At 42.3% G+C, this 25,575-nt stretch overlaps 1 protein-coding gene across 1 annotated transcript in view; it reads right to left on the bottom strand.

Moving 5' to 3' along the window:
- The window catches only part of LOC137426700 (cytochrome P450 3A9), a 179,243-nt gene extending 154,241 nt beyond the window's left edge, over positions 1-25,002 (bottom strand). Inside the window, exon 1 of the mRNA XM_068115491.2 lies at positions 24,982-25,002. Within this exon, the coding sequence (XP_067971592.2) occupies positions 24,982-24,987 (6 nt within the window). The 5' untranslated portion in view covers positions 24,988-25,002. The remainder of the gene's footprint in view (positions 1-24,981) is intronic.
- Positions 25,003-25,575: the final 573 nt, after the last annotated feature.

Here is a 25,575-nt window from a genome sequence, read left to right as displayed (position 1 = left end):
GTCTACCTGCAATTGATTATATCGGACTCCGGCAACCATTCTGAGCATCTTTTGTAGTTTGGGCTGGATATATTTGGTGTGGGAATGGTGAGGGGTGGGGAATGGTGGACAAGAATGCTCTGGATCGCAACAATAACGAGGGGGGTTAAAGGGAGACATCTCCACAGGCCATCACAATGAACACCACCCATAAAGTAACGTGTACAATGCTCATTTGGCTCTTTAAAAGTTCACATTAACACCAGTAGAAAAGAGTGCTATTTCTGCCTTCATGTTTTACTCACAATATGGGCAGAAATTTCTCGCTCGATGCGATACTGATCCCCACAATGGCTGAGCCGATTATCCCTTGCAATTCCATTTCAGTAAAGCGGGTCCTTGCTATCAGTCTCCCCGCTAACCGTCGTTTTGCATACAAGTCCATACGTTACTGAGGAACACCTTCATTATACAGTACATCCAACAATTCCCCTGCACTAATGTCCATTGGACGGAAGACCAGTTATCAGTTATCAGACATCCCACCCCACAATGCACTGCGTCCTTCCCCTCTCAGACTCTACTTTCATAAGTAAGTTGTGCATTGTTGGCCTTAACACCGCCACGTACTGTACGTTACTGTACAGTATCTTTATCTTTGTGTACTTTACCCCGGTATTCGTTGAGCAATGAGTGGTAAACGAAGTGATAACGAAAATGTGTGAACCTGCACGTAAGCGACAACTTGTGACTGAACATCAAATTAGACACTGTAGCAGTTGCCGCTGAACATACACAATCGTCTTACACCTGCCGAAGACGCAACCACGGAGCGATCGCTGTGCCGGGCTCGCCCAGACCGCCCGGAGATGCTCAGTCTCGCCTTTCCCGGGCATGCCCGGACTCGCCTTTCCCGGGCTCGCCCGGCCCGTCCGGCGACACCCAGTCTCGCCGTTCCCGGGCATGTCCAGACTCGCCCAGGTCTCCCGGACATGCCCAGTCACGCCTGTTAAGGGCAAACGCTCCGGCATGAGATATTCGAGTGCTTGTATATAATGCTGCCCGATAAACAGGCTTTTCAGAGTACCCGAGTTGATTTGATGCAATAAAGAAACTCGGACGAATTCCAGCTTTTTGTCGCGTCCATTCTTTCGATTCGAGTTGGAGCACAGCTCCTTCATTGGTGACCTACCGACATGGACACGGCAGTTGCCCTCAAACTGCCTACCTTCTGGGAGGCTCACGCGGCGGTTTGGTTCGCCCAGGCGGACTCCCAGTTCGCCCTGCGAGGCATCACCGCCGACGACACCCGCTTCCATCATGTGGTTGCAGCACTCGGCTCAGCCACCGCGGCCCACGCCCTCAGCCTCCTCCAACACCCGCCAGCCGCTGACAAGTACGGCGTGATCAAGAAGCTCCTCCTCGACACTTTCGCCCTCTCATCGGCGGAACGCGCACGGCGCCTGCTCGACCTGCCCGAGCTCGGCGACACACGCCCGTCCGAGCGAATGGATTACATGCTCTCGTTGCTCGGGGAGCACGCCCCGGATTTTCTTTTTCAAGAGCTGTTCCTCCGTCAGCTGCCTAGCCAGGTACGCCTCACCCTGGCAAGCACGCAGATCACGGATCCCCGCGCCCTCGCCAGGGAAGCCGACAAAATCTCCTCGGCAGGCCAACGCATCGGGGCAGCGACCTGGAGCCCGCCGCCATCCGAAGCAACGCCCATGGCGCCCGAGCACCCGGCACGGTCGGCGGCCGAACTGCCGGCACAATTGGCGGCCGCTACACCGCGCCGACCGCCTCCAACACGACGACCGGGGCCTACACCTGACCAGGCGTGGTGTTACTACCATGCCAGGTTCGGACAAAAGGCCCGGACATGCCGACCCACGTGCACTTTCGGCAAGTCGGGAAACGGCCGGGCCGGCATTCATTACCAGCCATGAGCGCCGGCCACTCGGGCAACTTGCTTTTCATCAAGGACAAAGCGTCCGGACGGCGCTTCCTGTGTGACACCGGCGCCCAACTGAGCATCATACCCGCCTCCGATCAGGACAGGCAGTCCGCGGTTTGCGGCCCCTCCTTGGTGGCGGCCAACGGATCGGCCATCCGCACCTTCAGCCCATGCAACGTCACCCTCTGCTTTGGCAGCCAGCGCTTTCATTGGACGTTTGTGACCGCAAGCGTGCCCATGGCTCTGCTGGGCGCCGACTTCCTCTGCACACAAGGGCTGCTGGTTGATGTCAAACGGCGTCACCTCGTCAACGCCGAGACCTTCAGCTCCCTGGCATGCACGTTGAGCAGCTCCGCGCTGACTGAGCTAGCATGCGCCCTCCCGGCGGCGAACGAGTTTGCTCGCCTGCTCGTGGAGTTCCCGGCCCTCACGCGGCCGACGTTTTCGGCCGTCGCGGTACGACATGGTATCGAGCACCACATACCCACTACGGGCCCGCCAGTCTACGCCAGAGCCTGCCGCCTCGACCCAGCCAAGCTCACCGTGGCCAAAGCCGAGTTCGACGCTTTGGAACACCTCGGCATCGTGCGGCGCTCCGATAGCGCGTGGGCTTCGCCACTACACATCGTACCGAAGCCGGGGGGCGGCTGGCACCCATGTGGCGACTACTGCCGCCTTAACGACGTTACCACCCCCGACAGGTATCCGATCCCGCACATTCAAGACTTCTCCGCCCGTTTGGCAGGACGGGTCATTTTTTCGAAGATCGATTTGATACGGGGATACCACCAGGTACCTGTCAGGCCGGCCGACGTCCCAAAAACGGCCATCATCACGCCGTTCGGCTTATTCGAATTCCTTTGAATGCCATTTGGCCTCAAGAACGTGGCTCAGGCGTTCCAGCGCTTGATGGACGGCGTGCTGCGCGACCTGCCATTCCTCTTCGTCTACCTGGACGACATCCTCGTCGCCAGCGCGTCCCGGGCCGAGCACCTCCTCCACCTCCGAACACTGTTCGGGCGCCTCAGCGAGCACGGCCTAATCGTCAACCCGGCCAAATGCCACTTCGGCACGACGGCCGTTGATTTTTTGGGCCACCACATCACCAAGAACGGGGCCGTGCCGCTGCCTACCAAGGTCGAGGCCATCACCATGTTTCCACGTCCCCGCTCCATCAAGGCCCTGCAGGAGTTCCTCGGAATGGTGAATTTCTATCACCGCTTCGTGCCCCGTGCTGCTCAGCTCATGCGGCCCCTCTACGAAGCCCTCCGGGGCAAGCCGGCCAAACACGACATCGTCTGGTCCGCAGCCATGGACGCGGCATTTACAAGCTCAAAGCGGGCCCTCGCCGACGCAACACTGCTCGCTCACCCGGTGCTCAACGCTCCCATCGCCCTCACCACGGATGCCTCCGACTACGCGGTGGGCGCCGTACATGAGCAATGGGTGAATGGGGTTTGGCAGCCACTCGCTTTTTTCAGCCGGCAACTCTGGCCGAACGAGCTCAAATATAGCACGTTTGACCGCGAGCTCTTCGGTCTACACCTGGCCGTTCGCCATTTCCGCCACCTCTTGGAGGGCCGACCCTTCACGGCTTTCGTCGACCACAAGCCGTTGGTTTACGCAATGGCCAAAGTCACGGAGCCGTGGTCGGCCCGCCAGCAGCGCCACCTCTCTGCCGTGTCGGAGTTTACCACAGAAATCCGGCACGTCGCCGGCAAAGACAACGCCGTGGCCGACTGTCTTTCTCGGGCCAGCGCGAACGCGGTCCACCTCGGCGTGGACTTCGCACTTATGGCGGCTGACCAGACCACCGACACCACGGTGCAAGCCCTCCGGGCGGCAGACACGGGCCTCCGCCTGGCCGACGTCCCCTTCGCGGACACTGTCCTGCTCTGCGACGTCTCCCAAGGCCAGCCTCGCCCCATCGTGCCCGTTACCTGGCAACGCCGCATCTTCGCCTCCCTCCACGGCCTTTCCCACCCGGGCCGGAAAGCTTCCCAGAAGCTGGTGTCGCCGCGATTCGTCTGGCACGGCCTTCGACTGGACGTCCGCGATTGGACCAGCACCTGCACGGCCTGCCAACAGGCCAAGGTCCACCGACACACCCAGGCCCCGCTGGCACCTTTCACCGTGCCCGAACGGCGTTTCGACCACGTCAACGTGGACCTGGTGGGCCCCCTCCCCCCATCACGGAGTTTCACACACCTGCTCACCATGGTGGACAGGACCACCAGGTGGCCGGAGGCCGTTCCCCTCGTCTCCACCACCACCGCCGACGCAGGCTTTCATCGCCACCTGGGTCGCCCGTTTCGGTGCACCGGCGGACATCTCTTCGGACCGCGGGCCGCAGTTCACCTCCGAGCTGTGGGGTGCGGTTGCCCGCAACCTGGGGGTCAGGCTCCACCGTACCACGGCCTACCACCCCCAAGCTAACGGGTTGTGCGAGCGGTTCCACCGTTCCATGAAGGCCGCGCTCATGGCCGGCCTTCAGGACGGCGGCTGGACTGACCGGCTACCGTGGGTCCTTTTGGGCCTCCGCACGGCCCCCAAGGAGGACCTCCGGGCGTCCACCGCCGAGCTGCTCTACGGACAGCCGCTACGCGTCCCGGGCGAATTCGTGCCCGACGCTACCAGTCCCTGGTCCGCAGCTCGCCAGCGCTCGGACCTCCAGGAGACCGCCCGACGGTTTGCCGCTGTGCCAACGTCCCACCACGGTGACCCCCAGGCCTACGTTCCCCCAGCACTTCGCACAGCGGAGTACGTTTTTGTGCGTCATGACGCACACCGGGGGCCACTCAGGCCGCCGTACGACGGACCCTTCCAGGTCCTGCGACGGGACGACAAGTCCTTCGTCGTCGACGTCGGCGGCAGGTCGGACCGGATTTCGGTGGACCGCCTCAAGCCGGCGCACGTGGACATTGACCAACCACCTCGGTTGGCCCTTCCTCCGCGGCGAGGCCGCCCCCCATCCACGGTGCCTCCCGCTCGACCACCCACCCCCACACCGGACCCCCCCCCCCCCACGACCCTCCAGGGGTCGCTTCGGCCGGGTCATCAGGACCCCCCTTAAATTGACCCTGCCGGTGCAAGTCGACTCTGGGGGGGCGTGTGTAGCGGTTGCCGCTGAACATACACAATCGCCTTACACCTGCCGAGGACGCAACCACGGAGCGATCGCTGTGCCGGGCTCGCCCAGACCGCCCGGAGACGCTCAGTCTCGCCTTTCCCGGGCATGCCCGGACTCGCCTTTCCCAGGCTCGCCCGGCCCGTCTGGCGACACCCAGTCTCGCCGTTCCCGGGCATGTCCAGGCACGCCCGGCCCGTCCGGCGACACCCAGTCTCGCCGTTCCCGGGCATGTCCAGACTCGCCCAGGTCTCCCGGACACGCCCAGTCGCGCCTGTTAAGGGCAAACGCTCCGGCATGAGATATTCGAGTGCTTGTATATAATGCTGCCCGATAAACGGGCTTTTCAGAGTACCCGAGTTGATTTGATGCAATAAAGAAACTCGGACGAATTCCAGCTTTTTGTCGCGTCCATTCTTTCGATTCGAGTTGGAGCACAGCTCCTTCATTGGTGACCTACCGACATGGACACGGCAGTTGCCCTCAAACTGCCTACCTTCTGGGAGGCTCACGCGGCGGTTTGGTTCGCCCAGGCGGACTCCCAGTTCGCCCTGCGAGGCATCACCGCCGACGACACCCGCTTCCATCATGTGGTTGCAGCACTCGGCTCAGCCACCGCGGCCCACGCCCTCAGCCTCCTCCAACACCCGCCAGCCGCTGACAAGTACGGCGTGATCAAGAAGCTCCTCCTCGACACTTTCGCCCTCTCATCGGCGGAACGCGCACGGCGCCTGCTCGACCTGCCCGAGCTCGGCGACACACGCCCGTCCGAGCGAATGGATTACATGCTCTCGTTGCTCGGGGAGCACGCCCCGGATTTTCTTTTTCAAGAGCTGTTCCTCCGTCAGCTGCCTAGCCAGGTACGCCTCACCCTGGCAAGCACGCAGATCACGGATCCCCGCGCCCTCGCCAGGGAAGCCGACAAAATCTCCTCGGCAGGCCAACGCATCGGGGCAGCGACCTGGAGCCCGCCGCCATCCGAAGCAACGCCCATGGCGCCCGAGCACCCGGCACGGTCGGCGGCGAAACTGCCGGCGCAATTGGCGGCCGCTACACCGCGCCGACCGCCTCCAACACGACGACCGGGGCCTACACCTGACCAGGCGTGGTGTTACTACCATGCCAGGTTCGGACAAAAGGCCCGGACATGCCGACCCCTGTGCACTTTCGGCAAGTCGGGAAACGACCGGGCCAGCGTTCATTACCAGCCATGAGCGCCGGCCACTCGGGCAACTTGCTTTTCATCAAGGACAAAGCGTCCGGACGGCGCTTCCTGTGTGACACTGGCGCCCAACTGAGCGTCATACACGCCTCCGATCAGGACAGGCAGTCCGCGGTTTGCGGCCCCTCCTTGGTGGCGGCCAACGGATCGGCCATCCGCACCTTCGGCCCGTGCAACGTCACCCTCTGCTTTGGCAGCCAGCGCTTTCATTGGACGTTTGTGACCGCAAGCGTGCCCATGGCTCTGCTGGGCGCCGACTTCCTCTGCACACAAGGGCTGCTGGTTGATGTCAAACGGCGTCACCTCGTCAACGCCGAGACCTTCAGCTCCCTGGCATGCACGTTGAGCAGCTCCGCGCTGACTGAGCTAGCATGCGCCCTCCCGGCGGCGAACGAGTTTGCTCGCCTGCTCGTGGAGTTCCCGGCCCTCACGCGGCCGACGTTTTCGGCCGTCGCGGTACGACATGGTATCGAGCACCACATACCCACTACGGGCCCGCCGGTCTACGCCAGAGCCTGCCGCCTCGACCCAGCCAAGCTCACCGTGGCCAAAGCCGAGTTCGACGCTTTGGAACACCTCGGCATCGTGCGGCGCTCCGATAGCGCGTGGGCTTCGCCACTACACATCGTACCGAAGCCGGGGGGCGGCTGGCGCCCATGTGGCGACTACCGCTGCCTTAACGACGTTACCACCCCCGACAGGTATCCGATCCCGCACATTCAAGACTTCTCCGCCCGTTTGGCAGGACGGGTCATTTTTTCGAAGATCGATTTGATACGGGGATACCACCAGGTACCTGTCAGGCCGGCCGACGTCCCAAAAACGGCCATCATCATGCCGTTCGGCTTATTCGAATTCCTTTGAATGCCATTTGGCCTCAAGAACGTGGCTCAGGCGTTCCAGCGCTTGATGGACGGCGTGCTGCGCGACCTGCCATTCCTCTTCGTCTACCTGGACGACATCCTCGTCGCCAGCGCGTCCCGGGCCGAGCACCTCCTCCACCTCCGAACACTGTTCGGGCGCCTCAGCGAGCACGGCCTAATCGTCAACCCGGCCAAATGCCACTTCGGCACGACGGCCGTTGATTTTTTGGGCCACCACATCACCAAGAACGGGGCCGTGCCGCTGCCTACCAAGGTCGAGGCCATCACCATGTTTCCACGTCCCCGCTCCATCAAGGCCCTGCAGGAGTTCCTCGGAATGGTGAATTTCTCTCCTCAAATCAATAACGGTTAAAGCATATTTGTATCTCCCATCATTATTTAGTTCAATTAAATCAGTGGACCAGATGTAATCAACACCTTTGGAATAAACCTTCCTTCTTTTAAACTTTGTGATTATAGGTTTATGCAATTCCTCAGCCAAAAGCTCCTCAGTCTTGATGACATCATTAGAGCTTAATAATTTTTTGAGGGTTCTGTCCACAGTGAAACACGTGGATAACCAAGACCCAGTTTCAATTTAGCACTTATCAATTTTTTCACAATAAACCTATCAACTTTCTCTCTCAACATTGGATTTTGTATCAAAGACAAATTATACAACATTTCTCTGTCGGCTTTGTGTTTTCCATTCAACGTAGTGCTCTTCCCATAAGCAATATCATGCTTCGTGCACACTTCATCAACCTGATTTAGAGGTTGAGGCCAAGGTTTAGGATTGTCAGCCTCATCTAATCTTTTATCCAAGTTTGTCCCTGGTCCACAGAAAGAATATCCAGGAAGGTGGAATTCCCCTGGAATTCCAGTTGTTGTAAATTTACTCCCTGACAAAAACTTTTGAATATCTCCCCCACTTTTGTTCTTCGGAATGAATTGGCAATTTTTAGAGCCACATACTAATCATACCTCTTTTTCATAAACTCGATAATTTTTATTTATGACATATGAGATATTTTTAGGTTTAGTTTTCTTTTTACACTTGAGACAATAACTCATTTTATTTATTAGTTTAGTTGTTATTTATCTTATCACCAATTATCTTCACACAAATCCATAGGGGACACAATCAATTCCATTTCTAAAATAAACCTCATCATCCAAAGCCCCAAGTAAAGAGCTTTCTTATTTACCTCTTCTGAATATATTTGATGGTTTTAACATTTTATCGTATTCATTTTTCTAAACTCCTTTCTTTACAGTCAAACAGTTATAATAATTTTCAAAGTTTATTGATTCTTTAATAACATTTTTCTTTATTCCTTTTAAATTTTTATCACTTCCTTCAATATTATTATCAATATACTTATCGGCCTAAGCTTTAGATCTCAATCCTATAAATTCACTCATTACCTTACCCCCAAATTCATCCTTAAACTTTCCAATAACCTTTTTATTCTTTGAAGAAAACAACTTATCACCCGACTTATAATTACTTGTATCAAATATATCAATATCACAAATCATATCTGAATAAACATCTTCCGCATCAATTTTCAAAATAAAACTATTTGTATCCATATAAAGTAGATTAACATCATTTTGATATTTCTTCCTTAAGTTATTGTAAAAGTAATCACACATTAATGACTTTGACAAGTCAAGAATTATTGATGCTCCAATATAAATAGGCTTATCCATTTCAATACTTTCTTTAATCAAATGGATAGCACAAAAGTTCTCTGAAAACATCTCTGCTCTTTGAAAACCGGGCCTATTAATTAATTTTGATGCTCGTTTCCAAGCTGTAGCAAGTCTTATGTTTTGTCTATTTCTAAGATTTTTCCATCGTCTTTCCAAATACAGCATTATTCATTAATTTGCAAAAGTCTTTCTCAAAATCGGTTTTTGCTTCAGTTCTCTTTTTTGTATTAAAATCAATGTACTCCTTCAACCAATGACTGACTAAACTGTAAATCTGGATGAATCCTCTTTGTTCTCAGCCCCGCTGATAAACATTGCCTCAAGTTCCTTTGGTTTAAAACATAATTTCCTTTATCATATTGTTGCGGATCCCGGGGTTCGTCGATGTGCTAAAGGGGGTTCATGCCCTGCTCCCTCTCAAACTCCAGGTCCACTGAGGCCGCCGTCCACGACTAAGTTCGTGGTTGACGGATTGCTAAGCAATTTTGATCGCCAATTTCCCAGCTATGCGTCGAAGAGTTTACTGGTCAATATTCCCAAATACCTGCAAGATACGTGACCGGAGAAACCGGGAATTGAACCCTCCCTTCCACACACCTTATTCAATTGCGTACCGAGCGGATTTGCACGGTGTGGAAAGCGGCGTTACCTTACGTGATTTATGAACCCGATTCGAGCCAAATTCGGTCTCGGATGATGCTAGGCCAATGGAGAAAGGACGTACCGAACAGGTTGGAAAGTAACCAAATGTACAGCCTTTTATTTAGAAGGCACAGAGAATACACAAAAGATACAGCTTATCAACTCTTACCCAATAATAAACCCCACTGGCGCCTTCACACTCACTCTCACACAGGGGAAAAGACACTGGTTATTATCGTACCAATTTATGTGCTGGAATTTCCTCGCAATTAGCCACGTGGTCTGGTGTGCGCAGTTCGGTCTTCACGTGCAGCCTGGACGACATCAGGTCCGAAGGACGAACTGCCACCTCAAAGTTGGCACGGACGAACTTCAGCACAGGTAGATGAACGTCAGCGCAGGTCGATGAACTTCAGCGCAGGTGAGTCGTGTAGAAAGCCAACGCTTGCAGGTCAGCCGGATGGCGCAAGAGATCGGCGTAGAAGCGATGGGTGTCGACCAAGAACACAAAGGCCAAACACGTGTCCTGGGAGGAATGAAAAAGCAAGCGAGGTCTCGGTGTGGGCGTGGCGAAAAAGGCAAGAGCTCAGGTGTGTCCTCGACGAAGTCCCAAAAAGCAAGAGAGAAAGAAATGCGATCCGCGCGGGCTTTTACCAGATCCGCCCACACCTCCAAAATGCTCCACAGCCTCCCATTGGCTGAGATTTGCTGCCTCCAGGCTCGGTATTCCTGCCTCCTCACTGGTCACGTGGGCCGGTGCTTCTGGCCACGCCTTCCTGCACATTAGTAATGGCTTCTCCCAGCCACACGAAGGCTTGAAATCCTGCTTAACTTCAACCCATATTGGTCTTGATTACTACACAATGGGAAAGGGCTAATCTTTACATTCAATAAGACATAACTAACTACTGCAGGCTACATGTTGTCGTGCAATTTAACTATAGGGGGTTTGCCTTCATGGCACAACCGCAACACCACCCCCTCCTCTCACCGAGACTCGACCCAAGTCGTCCACATGGAGCGACTGGGGTGAGTTGGCATTCATTTAACATTACTATTAGTGTGACACGTAGATGTGATTCCCCTAACATTTTAAACTGTAATCCCAAAGTGTGCGACATTTTTTTTTTTTTTTTTTACATTTAAATGTACATTTTAAAACTAAATACGTCCCTCCATTTTGGGACGACGAGAAACTACCTTACAGATTCACACCCACAACCTTATACTGTTCACGTATTGCCGGAATTTTGAAGCTAAACACATAACCGGTGGGCAACATTTTTACATTTTACACTAAACACAATTTATTTTACCAAAAACTATGACCCAGGACCTGGACTTGAGGAATAAAACTTGAAGAATTTGTTGCTGGAGTCATCTTCCACTGCTGGAGTGGCTTCTTGCCTTGGTAGGCGGCCTAACAAAAACCGGCTGGCCCTGACCGGCATACAGGCCATTTCAAGATCAGGGCCATCTAAATCTTCACAATGGCACACATGGATCACTTTTTATTTCTTCAGCAGGGCCACTCGACCAGTGGTCCAAATGTGTGGCGTCAGTGCCACTCAACAGGTGATCCATGTGTGGCGTCAGTGCCATCCAAGTAGGGAGATAATGGGGCTTCCAGGACACCCATGTATTTAGATGGGACTTTTTCCCAAACTGCCCATTTTTCCCCCGATTACCGCGACACCCCTTTCTCCTTTTACATGTAAGTGAATGGGGGAGTCCTTACTTACCCTCCAAGGACCACGCGACATTCAAAATTCCTCATTGATCCTATGAATATTTGCTCATTTTCTAATTTTTTAAACAACTCCATTCTCTTATGGAACTCATCCCCATCTAGGATATTGATAAACTTTATATCAAGTACCTTTCTCTGTGCGTTTATAAAATGATATGTTTCACGGAGGGACCTGGTCTGTCCTCCTCCCGATCCACATACTATTTTAAAATTATAATATTTATTATCCGGTTGATAACCATCAAAGTTCTCACTCCACTCTAATATATTTTTCTTCCCGCCCTCCATTACCCCACTTAACAAATGAATACGTTTATCCGTCTTGAGGACCTTCTGACCCTCTCAACCTCTCAGATCTGGTATTTCTCACACTCATTATGTTTTCCATTTATATACCAAGGTTGATTACACCTCCACCCTTTAGTCTGGTTAATACTTGGTTCTATCATTTATTTATTTATAAAAAAGGTGGCGGTAGCCCTTAAAATCCCTAACCCCCCTTTTTAACTTATCACTTATATATATATATATCTTATCACTTATATATAATCTTATCACTTATATATCTTATCACTTATATCTTATCACTTATATATCTTATCACTTATATATCTTATCACTTATATACTTATATAACCATAAGGGAGACTATCAATTCCATTTTCTAAAATATATCGTTTATCATCATATGCTCCTAGTGCTAGTTTATTTATCTCTTCTGAATATAATTCATGCTTATAACTCCTAATCCCTTTTACCTTTCTATACTGTTCCTCCCCACTCATCAAACATTGATAATAATGACCAAAATTGATACTTTCTTTAATTACATTTTTCTTAATCCCTTTGAGCTTCTGATCACACTTCTCCACATTCCCAACTCTATATTTATATGCATAAGCCTATGCTCTCAATGCTATGAGCTCATTCAGAATATTTCCACCAAGCTCATCCTTGAACTTTCCAATCACCTTTTTATTTTGATTCGAGAACAATTCACTCTTTTGATCATAGTTGCTTGTATCATAAATTACAGAATCAGCTTTCATATCATCATAGACGTCATCTGTCTTGATACTCAGAATGAAGCTGTCCGTATCCATATACATCAACATGACGTTATCATCATACTTTGTTTTCAAATTCTCATAATAATATTCATACATCAGTAGTTTTGATAGATCGAGAACAGTAGTACCAATATAAATCGGTTTATCCATCTCAATTTCTTCTTTCATCATATGAACAGCACAAAAGTTTTCTGTAAAGATTTCAACACGCTCAAAGCTCGGTCTGTTGATTAGTTTGGAAGTTTGTTCCCAGGAAGTTGTCAACTTGATATTTTGTCTCTTTCTAACATTTTCCATAGTCTTCCCAAACACTGCGTTATTCATCAACTTATAAAAATCTTTCTCAAAGTCAGTCTTTCCAAGCGTTCTCTTTCGAGTGTTAAAATCAATATATTTCATTAACCAATAACTCTGTTTGAATTTCAGGACCCGATGAACTTTCTCAACAATTAGACCATGTTTCACAAATTGTAAAAGATTTCTCTGATGTAGTACATAGTTCTTCTTATCAAAGAATGTTGTTAAAAGTTTTTCTGTTCTTGATTCCTTATCAAATGATTTCTGATATTCACTCAACCACTCTGGGTTTGTTAATTCTTTCTCACACCCGAAAGGAAGATCTTTATGTTTCTCAAAGAGTTCTTTTGGATACTTTAGATCAACCTCCAGGAAATACCCTTCTTTCCTTTCATCCAACTCTTTTTGTGTTGAACTCAAAATCTTTTCTAGAACACCCTCATGATCACTCTCCCATTTCAATCCTCCATAAGGTTGTGCTTGGGACATTGCCCACCCATAGAGGTTGTTGGCATCATAATACATGAGATAGGAACTATCTTTCTTTGGATCATAATCTGGAAGATATTTGTTATTTGCTTTTGAATATCTTGATGAGCAGACTTGTGAAATTCCCCCTCTCTTTGCTCTCTCTATCATCAGGAGCATATCAACATCGGTTATCAAATCCAAATCTTGTTTAGTCATTTTTAGCATAGCACTCCAAGCAAGACCCGGTGCTGTGAAATAATGAGCAGGGTCCAAGCCATATCCAGAAAGACACACAGATCTAAATGCTTCGAATACATCTGCTAGAAGAAGGACATCAGTCTTGAGATAGAGATCATGATAATCACCCATATTATTGATATTATATTTTTTCCAAACATTTTGAGCATGTACATAATCATCATCTGAAACATTGCTATTATTTAGAATATTATAAAAATCTTCTTTTGAAGGAAGTTTCTTTTCACCAAATCTTTTAAATGAATCCATATAGTCGTACGGGTAAATTCCCTTTTGTGTTAGGAGTTCCGTATCCTCATAATTACTCTCCAAACATGGAAATGTTTTCAAATTTTTAACTAGGTTAGCAAGAGGACTAGCCATGAATTTATATGTATCCAAGAATCGAATTCTTGTAGTTGGTCTTGTTGGAATGATTTTTGTAAAGGAGATGTATTTTTGATCTGTACTTGGAATAGCACTGATACTCCCAGGAGTCTTTGACAACTCTTTAATAAACAAGTGTGTATCATAATGAGCGTTGTTATGAAGAAAGACAGGAATGAACGAGGGGAGTTTATAATTAATATTACAACTTTGATGAGCCGGACCTCTATATTTACCAGTGAGATGACAATGATCTCTAACCTTTAGGCTTTCACCAATTTTCTCCCCACAAATATGACAGGTAGCCTTTGGCTGTCTAAATTCTCTTTTTTCTTTACTTGTTAAGGACATTGGTTTATTGGTTTCTCTCATTATCGTGGTTAATCGAACACAGTCTTTTTCTAGTCGTTTCACAAACTCCTCTGGGGCATTTGAGCCTCTATACTCCTCTACCTTGTTATATTCATCACCAACGGATGATTTGATATCTATCTATAATTCCAGTAATCTCTGTGTGTATGTTTGTATGTTTGTATGTTTGTATGTTTGTATGTTTGTCTGTGACCGCTGTTTCTCGACAACCACGGGTCCGATATACTTTAAACTTGCCAGGTATATTGCTGGGGACCTGAGGATGTGCCTTTTCAAGGTTTCATATTAATCGGACAAGTAGTTACCGAGCTATGGCGATTTCTTTACCAAACTCCGCAAGCCGTTCGCTTTGGACCAAACCATTTCATGTAAATAGAGGGGGGGGGGGGGGATTGTCACCGTACTCGCAAGCCGTTCGCTTTGGACCAAACCATTTCATGTAAATAGAGGGGGGGGATTGTCACCGTACTCGCAAGCCGTTCGCTTTGGACCAAACCATTTCATGTAAATAGAGGGGGGGGATTGTCACCGTACTCGCAAGCCGTTCGCTTTGGACCAAACCATTTCATGTAAATAGAGGGGGGGGGATATAATTTTAGATATATATATAGTACGGGCATGCCCTAGTAATAACAAAATCCGCAAGGAGTATGTTTTTGATACTTATTTGTGTATGATTCTTTTGGATCTGGAGCTGCTGTTGCTATTTTTTCCAAGATACTCTCAAAATCAGCATATATCACAAAAGGATGTTTAATTGTTTTATTTTGATCTTTGAATGAAATTTTAGAACCAGGCTTTGGAAGTGTAATGACTGTTGCTTTCTCATTTGAACAATATTGTTTATGAGTATCCAATCTCTCCTGTGAATGAAATGTATTCAAACACTGACGACATGGATAAACTTTACATTTTCTAGAATAGACTTGTGATTTAATTAATCTTGAAAAGTTCTTGATATAAGCATAATGTTCAATTTCACCAGATCAGAAATACAAGAGATCAACATGTTTTTCTTTCTCATCATCTGAGATTTGTAAAATCTGCACTTTATTCTTTTCAGTCAACCCATAGACATTTATAGAAATATTATTTAACTTTTCAAACTTTGGAATATTATTAAGAGTCATCGGAAATTTCAAATTTTTCATATTCAATTCATTTTCATATTTCATATAATTGCTTACTCTTTCAGCATGTTCTTTTGCTGGATGTAGATATGCCAGTACAGACCACAAGAAACACTTGTTATCAGTATTCTGAATATTTACTATAGCATTTTTATCTTTGATGATTTTAGGAAGTTGAATATATGATCTTGCTTGTAGTGGATCAGATTAAAAAATGTGAACATCAACAAACAGAACCTTTTCAACAGTGAGACCGCTTCCGACAATAAGATCATCAATATTATATTCACTATATTTAAGCTCATTAAAGACCTGTTCTTTATTTCTATTATAATCATTTTTATTAAGTACCATGTAAGTTGTTGTATGTAGGTAAAAGTTAAATGGTGAATCTTCCTTTTTCGAAGAACCAATTTAGTCCCCAAATAATATTTACAACTTCCCATTTCAGATATAGTCTTATCAATCTGATCATCTATTCCTTCCTTTGTAAGATCAACAGCAGCTCCCAGAGAACGGGGGACTGGATCTTTGAAACGGAACAATCTAATTTTAATATTTCCTTTGAAAGCACCATCTAAATTTTCAATCTCATAATATGGAACTTGGTGTTTCTTTGTCTTCTCATGACGCTTCCAATCCTTCTTGAGGATGTAGTGTTGACAGCGCTCACAATAGACCTTTGGAAGAACCTTTGGTTTGAGATTCTTCAAATGTTTTTGAGTATCTAAGTGTTGATCATACCCACTTCTCAGAACCCATGTCTTACAAATCTTACAATACTTATTATCTTTACTCTTTAAATGTTTTTGTGTTCTATAATGTTTTTTGATATGTTTGTAGTTCTGCTCACAACTCTCACAGTAAGTAGAATTCGTCATATTTATATAGTAAAAAACTTCACTATTTACTAGTTATCTTTTACTTAAAATAAAACATGAAAAAATTGAAAACAAGAGTCAGGAAACTCAATTAAATTTGGGGCAACTTATTCATATGATTCTTGGTTAGGATGTGATATCTATAACTAGTCTTCTTCATATCCTTATCACAAAGATCACAATGTTTCATCTCTTCTTCTTTATAACCGTTAAGAACATTATCTAAATGGTGCTTTGTTTGTTTATGTTTCCTTTTATCAAGTACTCTAATTAGCTTATTACAAGGTCCACATCTTATCATATTTTTACTCTTATCAGATGTATTGATAGCATGTTTAATGGTCCTGATATGAATATCATATCGATTGTACTGTTTATCACAGGCGGAACAATAACCAGATTTCATGTTATTTATATAGTGAGAAACTTCATATTTCTTCATCACTAAACTCTATATAGTAATCGGAATCATCAATAAAACTACTCTCATAACTATCATTTGAGCACAAACTATTAGCATCATAACTATCATCTGAGTTCAATGAAATACTATCATCACTATCGTCCGAGTTCAATGAAATAGTAAAATCTTCACTGCTGTAATGACTCATATTTAATTAGCAGAAAAAACCTTTCCATCTATACCAATATACTTTCTTTCATTAACGGATTCAATCTCTACATTTTTAATATCAAAAGTTATCTTTAAATAATCTCTAACTATCATAGAACGAAATGACATTTCACCAGAAATATTAACATCATTCATTTTTACTTAGATCTACACCCTTTGGATTATTAAAGTAAATACAAATTTCTCCACGAGTATTGTTGATGGTCTTATCATTCTTTTTCAAAGTATCGTGGTCAATCACTTTTTCAAGCTTTGAATAAATTGCCAGGAGTAGAGGAGAAAGTTTTGTTAGATTTACTTTAATGGATGTCTTTCCAGGTATAGTTAGAGCTCTTCCTTTAAATGAAATAGAGGGGCTCATGTTATTTTCCATAACTGGTTTTACCCAAAAATTTCCATATTTATCTTTGTTCAATTTAACATCTTTGACATATTTTTCTATATCTTTCACCGAAGTAGAGATTGATTGAAATTTGTCTTTTGTGCTTTGAAACATTGTATTTATTAATGAATAAACTTGCGTTTAGTTTAAGTAAAAATTTACCATATAAATATGATAAGTTCTGAAGGATATTTAGAATTTCCAGACTCTCCATATGATAAATTAGAGAATTGTCCGGCTTGTGATAGAATAGGGCTTAATAATGAGGGTTCATATAAACAATGTATTTTCTGTGATTTAATTTTAATTAATGATAATAAAAAATATAAAAATATATATAACTCTTTTAAATTAGAACCAAAAATGAATTACTTTACAAGATTAATAAGAGAGATGAATGTTAAGTATTGTGATGATAATACACCATTTCTTTCAAGGGAAGAGACTATTTGTATTGAGGAAATGTATAAGGGTTTAATGATATTTATTATTCAAAATAATTTTAATGGAAATGTTAATACAAGATACTACATAAATAAAATAATGAATTATTTTGAAATTAAACCCGAACTCAGGATAAAATATAGAGTTTCTAAAATAGCTCAAAAAAAGTTGGATGACTTGTTTTCCAAATATATAAATGAATGATTTTTTACCCGTTTGGGAAAATAAGATAAAATTTAATAACCATAATAACATTCCAAATTCATTGAGATGTCTAATAGTTGGTTCAAGCGGATGTGGAAAAACCTGTTTGCTTTTAAAGATGCTCCTTACCCCCAACTTTTTAGATTATGATAATTTAATAATTTTTACGAAGTCAAGTTTTCAACCCGAGTATCAACTACTCTCACAGGGTTTTAATGCAGGTCTTAAAAAGGAAGACATTATCGGTTTATTTAAACTTCAAAACAAACTAAATGATTATAATATTGAAGATATAATACAATTATTTTGTGATACACAGAAATCAAAATCGAAACCAAAACCCATAACTTGTATTCTCAGTGATAATACGGATGATATACCTTCACCTCAAGATTTAGATAAATCAAAAAAGAACCTCGTCATCTTTGATGATTGTGTTAATGAGAGAAACCAAACAGTAATGGATAGCTACTATACAAGAGGGAGACATTCTTCTTGTAATTGTATATATCTTAGTCAATCATATTTTCAACTCCCTCGACGCTCAATAAGAAACAATGCCAATACTTTTATTTTATTTAAGTTAAATTCAATAGATGTAAATAATTTTTGGAGAGATAATTGCTCTACGTTATGTAGTAAAAAAGAATTTGAAAATTATATGAAACACACGATTGAAAAATATAAATATATTGTTGTGAAACAAGATGAGATATTAAAGGATGTATTTTTATTTTAAACATAATTACATATATAAATGATAACTATTATTATTAATCTTGTGGGTAAATCTGCTTCAGGAAAGAACTTTCATAAATCTAAACTCTTGAATAGTAAAAATGAAAAGATTGTAAGTTTTTTTAAAAAACACCCTATGATTCGTTTTGTGAGTACTACAACCAGAGCAAAGCGACCAGGAGAAGTAGAGGGAAAGATTATTACTCCATTTCAATGGAGGAACATATGCTATTGAGGAACGAAGGTCAAATATTTGAGGAGGTCTCTCTTGGTTCTACAAAATATTCACATTGTAAGAGTGAGTTAAATAAAGTAAAATCTAATGGTCTTGGGATTTTAGAAACTAATCCTGAAGGAATGAGACAAATTATTAAACAATTGTGTGGTGATGGAGTTTAGATTTTATCATTCGGTTTTGATATCGATGAGGAGACTCAACGCAAACGTATGAAAAGCAGAGATACAAGTATTAGTGAAGAAGAAATAACAACTCGTATTAATACCAATAAAGAATTTGATGAAATATTTAAAGAAAAGGATTTATTTCAACACATTTACTATAATGATGAAGAAAAGGAAAATTTTCCCATTGACCTTTACAATTCATTAAATGATATTTTTCAATAAATAAATACAGAAAATGAATACCGAAGAAAGAGAAAGAAAGTTTAAGGAACATCAAGAGTTGGTTTCAAAAGTTGTAAAGCAACAGGAAGAGATAAAGAAGAAACGGAGACAGAAACTAACTGGTGAAGAAGCCTTTGAAAGAAAACAAGAGAAATTTTTTAAACCGCTTTTAAAAACTCAACACCCTACAGTTCCCACGGTAGAATTTACTCCGAAAAAACTTCAAATGCTCAAAGATTTTAGTCAGATAACAAAACAAGAACTTGGAAAATTAGAATATAATGATTGAGAATTATTTCAGAAACTTGAGGAGGTAAATCAACCCCCTAATTATGTAGTGGAAGCTCTTCAAAACAATGAATATTTGGCAGATTCAAAAACCAGAGCAGGTCTCATTCCAACAGAAGAACCAGCAGTGTTTCATCTTGTGGAAGAAAAGGTATTGATATTTAATGATGAATTGATGTTCTTGAGTTCTACTCAACCAAATGTTAAATTAACTCCAAGATTAATGTTTCTTCTAACAAACCCCGGATTCAGCGGTTCAAAATATTTTGAGGAACCACTTGATATGGAAAGAGAGGAAGATAGGGTATATATTGAGTTGCTAAATGCACTTGATTATGGAGTTTCTGTTGCTGGTAAAAGTAAGAAGAATGAGAAGGAGAAACATATTATTGATGCTTTAAGTAAGCTTGGTTCAGGTGTTAGTTTTCTTCCAAATGACCCATCACAATTAGTTAATAGGCTATTATTGTTGTTAGGTAGTAAGAAGGCTGGAAACAACAATTGTTTTAATGAATCCTCAGCCATTTTAGATCAGTTGATGAATATGAAAATAATTAATAAATGTCAATACAAAGATATTTTATTAGATATTAAATAAGATGAGAAGCACAATTCTTAGTTTTAATTTCACAACGAGCGATTACACAGCTTCATTCCCTTACCCACTACAACTTGACCCCCTTACCTCATATGAGGCATCTTTATTGTCGATGGAAACTTATAATACCTTGTTTAATATCACAGAGAAAAACAACAAGTTTAGTTATAATCCAGGAAGTGGATATAAAACTATAACCGTTTCACCTGGAGCTTACGAGATTTCTCAAATATCTTCTGAAGTCTCTCGCCTTATGAAAGAAAAAGGTGATGAACCAAAAAATATGGTAATAGATATTCAAAAACACACTTCAAAATCAACTATTAAACTTAAAAATAATTATAAAGTTGATTTCACGATTGAAAATTCGTTTAGAGAGCTATTGGGTTTCTCTTCAAAAAAGATTGAAAATAACGGGACGTTTTACAGTGATAATGTTATCCAAATATCCTCCGGTATAAATTCAGTATTAATTCATTGTGATTTGATTGATGGTGCTTATAACGATGGAATAAGAACAAATACAATATTTTCATTCAGTGCATACTCAACCCCGATTGGTTATAAATTTAATATGGAACCAAAAAATCTTGTCTATTTACCTGTGTCAGGAAAAACCATATACAGAGTAAATTTTAGGATAACCGACCAAGATAATCGTATGATATCCTTTAATGATGAAATTATATCCATCAGAATTCACCTACGTGAAGTTTTTCAATAAATAAATAATGGTTATTGTGAGAAAACACGAGTTGGGAAAATATAAAATAATTACAGGGGAGGGCATGTACCTTTCACCATACTATACAAGGTATGTGGGTAGAGGATACTATAAACCTAAGAGACAACGAGGTGTAGGTCATCAATTTCGAAATAAAGGAGATGGGATAATTGATACTCTAATGGGTATTGGTTCAACCATCCTTAAACATAAAGACCTAATTGGTTCAACTGCTTCTGCCGTGGGTTCAGTTGCGGGTGCTATAAAGAGTATAAAAGATGCTCAAAAGGAGTCTCATAAATTACAAGCAATCAAAGAAATAAAAAAAGGTAAAACTCAACTATCTTCACAAGAACGACAAAAAATCATTAAAATACTTGGGTCAGGGTTTCAACAATTTTAATGCTATATAAATACAAGTATGGAAGCGATTGATAGTATCTATGATTTGGATGATACGATTATCATTTCAAACTCCACTAAAAAGGAAGACTATTTTAAGGTAAATGCTATAACAGGAACAGACTGGAATTCAAACGGAACAAAAAGTTTTGAAATAAATAATATCAACAAACTTACATGAATATAGCTGATAGTTTCTTGCTGTGTAAATTTAAATTCACTAAGGCTGCGAATAATACTAATGCTACACTCGTAAATGATTTCTTCTGGAAAATGTTTGACAGTGTCCGCCTGTATATTGGAACACAAGAGGTTGAAGCGGTTGATTATGTCTCTGCTACATCTGAAATGATGAAATTTACACTATATTCGTTTAGTGATAGAATGGGTAAAGGAGCTGTTGAAGGTTTTATTCCTGATATGTCAACGGGAACAAATGCTGACCCCGGTTATAGTCAAAGGAAGTCAATGTATAATGATGAAACAAAAGCAGAGAATAGTTTTACCGTAGCAGTACCTCTTAAAGGTATATTTGGATTTTGTGATTATGATAAAGTTTTGTATGGGCTTAAAATTAGATTTCAACTACAAAGGAATGATAATGTAAATAGATTGCTTTTTGGGGCTCAAAATGCTTTTGGTGATAATAATAAATTTGTTATTAATGATTTGTGTTGGTATATTAGTGAATATACTCCTAATCTTAAAACGGAAGAGATGTTAAATAGAAGACTTAACTCAAAGAAACCACTAAATGTATCATACCTTAAAAGAAGATGTCAACACGTTAAACTGGAACACACTACCTACACTTGGAATTTAGGTGTTCTTCAAGGAAAGCCACGATACCTCTGGCTCATTTTTTAAAAACCAGATGGAGAGGACGGTACTAATAAGAATAATGCCCTGAGTGATAATGCTAAGGTGAAACAACTTCGGGTTTCTCTTGATGGCACATTTTATCCACGAGATAGATTGGAAATTGATTGGGAAAAAAATGATTATGCGGAAGCCTACAAGTCCTACCAAAAGGTGTGTGAAAGTAATGGTAATAATGAGCCTATTTTGGATATGGTTGCGTTTCAAAAACTTTATACAATCTACGCAATTGACCTGAGTTCTCAAAAGGAAACTATAAAGTCTAATCGAGTGGATACTTCTCTATACATTGAAAGAGGGGAGAGTGAAGAGGTTAATGCATATTGTTTGCTTTTGGAGGAAACAGAATTACAGATTAATACAGATAATGGTGTTATGATTAATATCACATAGGTTTTTTCTCATAAATAAATGGTTGGGGTATATGTTAATCAAATCAATCTTAATAAATTAACATCTTGTATTCAAAATCAAAAGCCTTGTATTATTAATGTTAATACAATTCAAAGAAAAGGAGACATAAGAATTGATGTTTTGCTCACAAGAGAACAGGTGAAAACACTAAATGATGCTGGCTCACTTAAATTTAAAATATCAAAACCTATGTTGAAGAAATATTCAATAGACGAGTCAAGAGGAGGATTTCTTCCATTTCTAATTCCTTTATTTGCTGGTTTAAATGTGGCGGGAGCATTGACATGTGGTATTTCAGCAGCGGTAAAAACTGCTAACGAAAGGAAGGCACAACTAAAAGCTCAAAAAGAATTGGAAAGACATAACAAGAAGTTTGGGAAACAAATTAGTGGAAGCGGTGTAATTATAGATTTTGCTGAAAAGCTTGAAAGCCTACCTGATAAAGTGAGATTGTTAGTTGGAGATATGCTTTATTCTATCGCACAGGCAGGTGTTAAACCAACTAAAAGGGGTAATGGATTATATCTTGCTCATAAATAAATGGATAAATGGTTTAAACAATTTGGAAAGAACACAACGTCAAATATAGAACTAGCTAAGTATTGTAAAAAACTAAAACTTGATAATGTGGATATTTGTATGAGAGATGAATTAACAAAGTTGTCCAAGAATACAAAGAATATTATTATGAATTTAGACAAACAGAATGGTTCTCATTGGGTTTGTATTCATAATAGTCAGGATGAATATTATTTTGATAGTTATGGTCTACCGCCACCTGTTGAAGGAATAAAATTCTTACAGAATGGTGCTCATCAAACATTTCAAGTACAAGACATTAATTCGAAATGTTGTGGTCAATTGTGTTTATATGTATTATTTCAACTCAATAATAATGAAAATTTTTATGATGTCATTTTTAATCTAATATAAATTACTTATGTTGGAAAAGATGGTTCTATCTTTGGAGTATCCCGAGAGTTGGATATTCATTTATCAAATTATTATACAAAGGCACAGGCCGAAAGACAAAAATATAATATAACAAAAAATATTAATATGAAAAATACTTATAAATTAATCAACTATCCAAGCCCCACAGATGCGAATGACTTGGTGAGATTCAGTGATTTAACAAAATATTCGACAGCGCTCTTTATCAAACAAGTGGAATTTACAACCACACCACCTGGACCTATAAGCCATACACCTTTCCTTATTAAATTTAACAATCCACTTAAAATTGAATTCTTCAAAGAAGGATGCTTAGTTAATATGAGAATAGAAAAATGGGGGCATGTTATGCCTGATTTGGGGTATAATTGGACTTTTAAAATAAACCTACAAGACCGACACGATTTAAATAATTCTCGTATCAAAGAATATTGCCCACTTGGTGTGGATAATGAGATATGTGGAGGCAGAAATAACAGACAACAAATACATGATTTCAAGAATATTAAATTATATGATGGCGAAGTGATAGTTTATTTGACAAGGAAGGAAGGAAATTGAATAAAGATAGAAAGCCGAGGAATACAAACCGATTTAACAATTGGAAGATGAGGTGGTATTACCTGTCATAATATTAATCTCACATATATTTCAGAAACATGAATTTTTTTATACATAAATGGCAGGGAGAAGACTACAAGAGAATTATAATTTTTGTATTCAAGGATACTTACAAGAAAAGGGTGTTAGATATGAAATTCCTTATGAATTAGAACATAGACATGGGAATTTTGTAATTAAGGACTGGCCTTCCAGTCATATTGACAAACCCTCAAATGAATATTTGATTAAAATATGAAATAAAAATCAACTTCTAAAAGTTATGAAATAGAAAACTCTTTTAGAAATCGTCAACAAATCTTAATGGTATCCTATTATGAGAAAAATAATTACAGATACAAGAATATCTCAAAATCCAGGTGAATATATGCATGATATTCTATGGGGCTCAAACTCAAGGGCAGCATGGGATGAGGAAGGAGTTGATGAAGAGAAGGAGGCAAGGGAAAAAAAGGAGAGGGAGGAGAGGGAGAAAAGAGAGAGGGAGGAAAGGGAGAAAAGAGAGAAGGAAGAGAGTGAGAAAAAGGAGAGAGAGGAGAGGGAGAAAAGAGAGAGGGAGGAAAGGGAGCAAAAGGAGAAGGAGGAGTGGGAGAAAGTAGAGAAAAGGCTGAAAGAGGAGAGGGAGAAAAGAGAGAAGGAGGCAAGGGTGAAAAGACTCAAGGTACTGGGAAACAAGTGCCCACGCACTGAGGAGGAAAATAAAGAATGGCAAAGTCTGATGAAAATATTACGAGACGGCACCAATATCAGCGGGGATATTTAAATGAGAAAGTGGGGATAAAGAAGGAAAAGATTATGTGGTAATCTTTTGGCAAAGTAATTATGTGGTAAAGAAGTGGGAAACAAGCACGTGATCAGAACAAACAAACAAACAAACAAACAAATGAACAAATAAATAAATATACAAACAAATTTAAAAAATATATATATTTTTTTTTTTGTAAAATAAAATATTTAAAATAAAATATTACCTCCATTGATGAGAGGTTTGAATCAAGTTCATCAAGGTGAAGGTTGAGCTCCACACAGGGAGAGTCTCCAAGATGGACCCCACAGGTATAGTCTCCAACATGAAACCAGTTTTCAGAGTCTTCAAGGTTGAAGTCTTTGCCTGGGTCATCAAGGTAGAACTCGTTCTGTGGGTCTTGGTTGTTCAAAATGTCTTCAAACAAATCAATAGTTTCACCGCAAGTTGTGTTGAAAGCAGCATTTTCATTTTGTATCTCAGATACAATTTCCTGTGAGAGAAAATAACAATGTATTAATTTAAAACAAGTTTATTATATGGATAAATCAAGCTCTGTGAATATTAAAAGAAACTTTGCTAACTCTTACAAGAGTCTCAATCTTATAATAACAAAACAAAAAAAAAATAAGTAAATAAATAATTACATAAACAAACAAACAAACAAACAAATAAATAAACAAACAAACAAACAAACAAACTTACCTCCATTGATAAGAGGTTCGAGTCCAGTTCATCAATTTGAAGGTTGAGCCCCACACAGGTAGTTGGACCCCGAGGTAGGCCGCAGTCATCCCACTCATCCATTCTCAAGGGAAGC

This window comes from Myxine glutinosa, chromosome 5 (assembly GCF_964187855.1).
Source record: "Myxine glutinosa chromosome 5, kmMyxGlut1.1, whole genome shotgun sequence".
Classification (NCBI taxonomy): domain Eukaryota; kingdom Metazoa; phylum Chordata; class Myxini; order Myxiniformes; family Myxinidae; genus Myxine; species Myxine glutinosa.
This window is presented reverse-complemented; position numbering and strand designations above follow the sequence as displayed.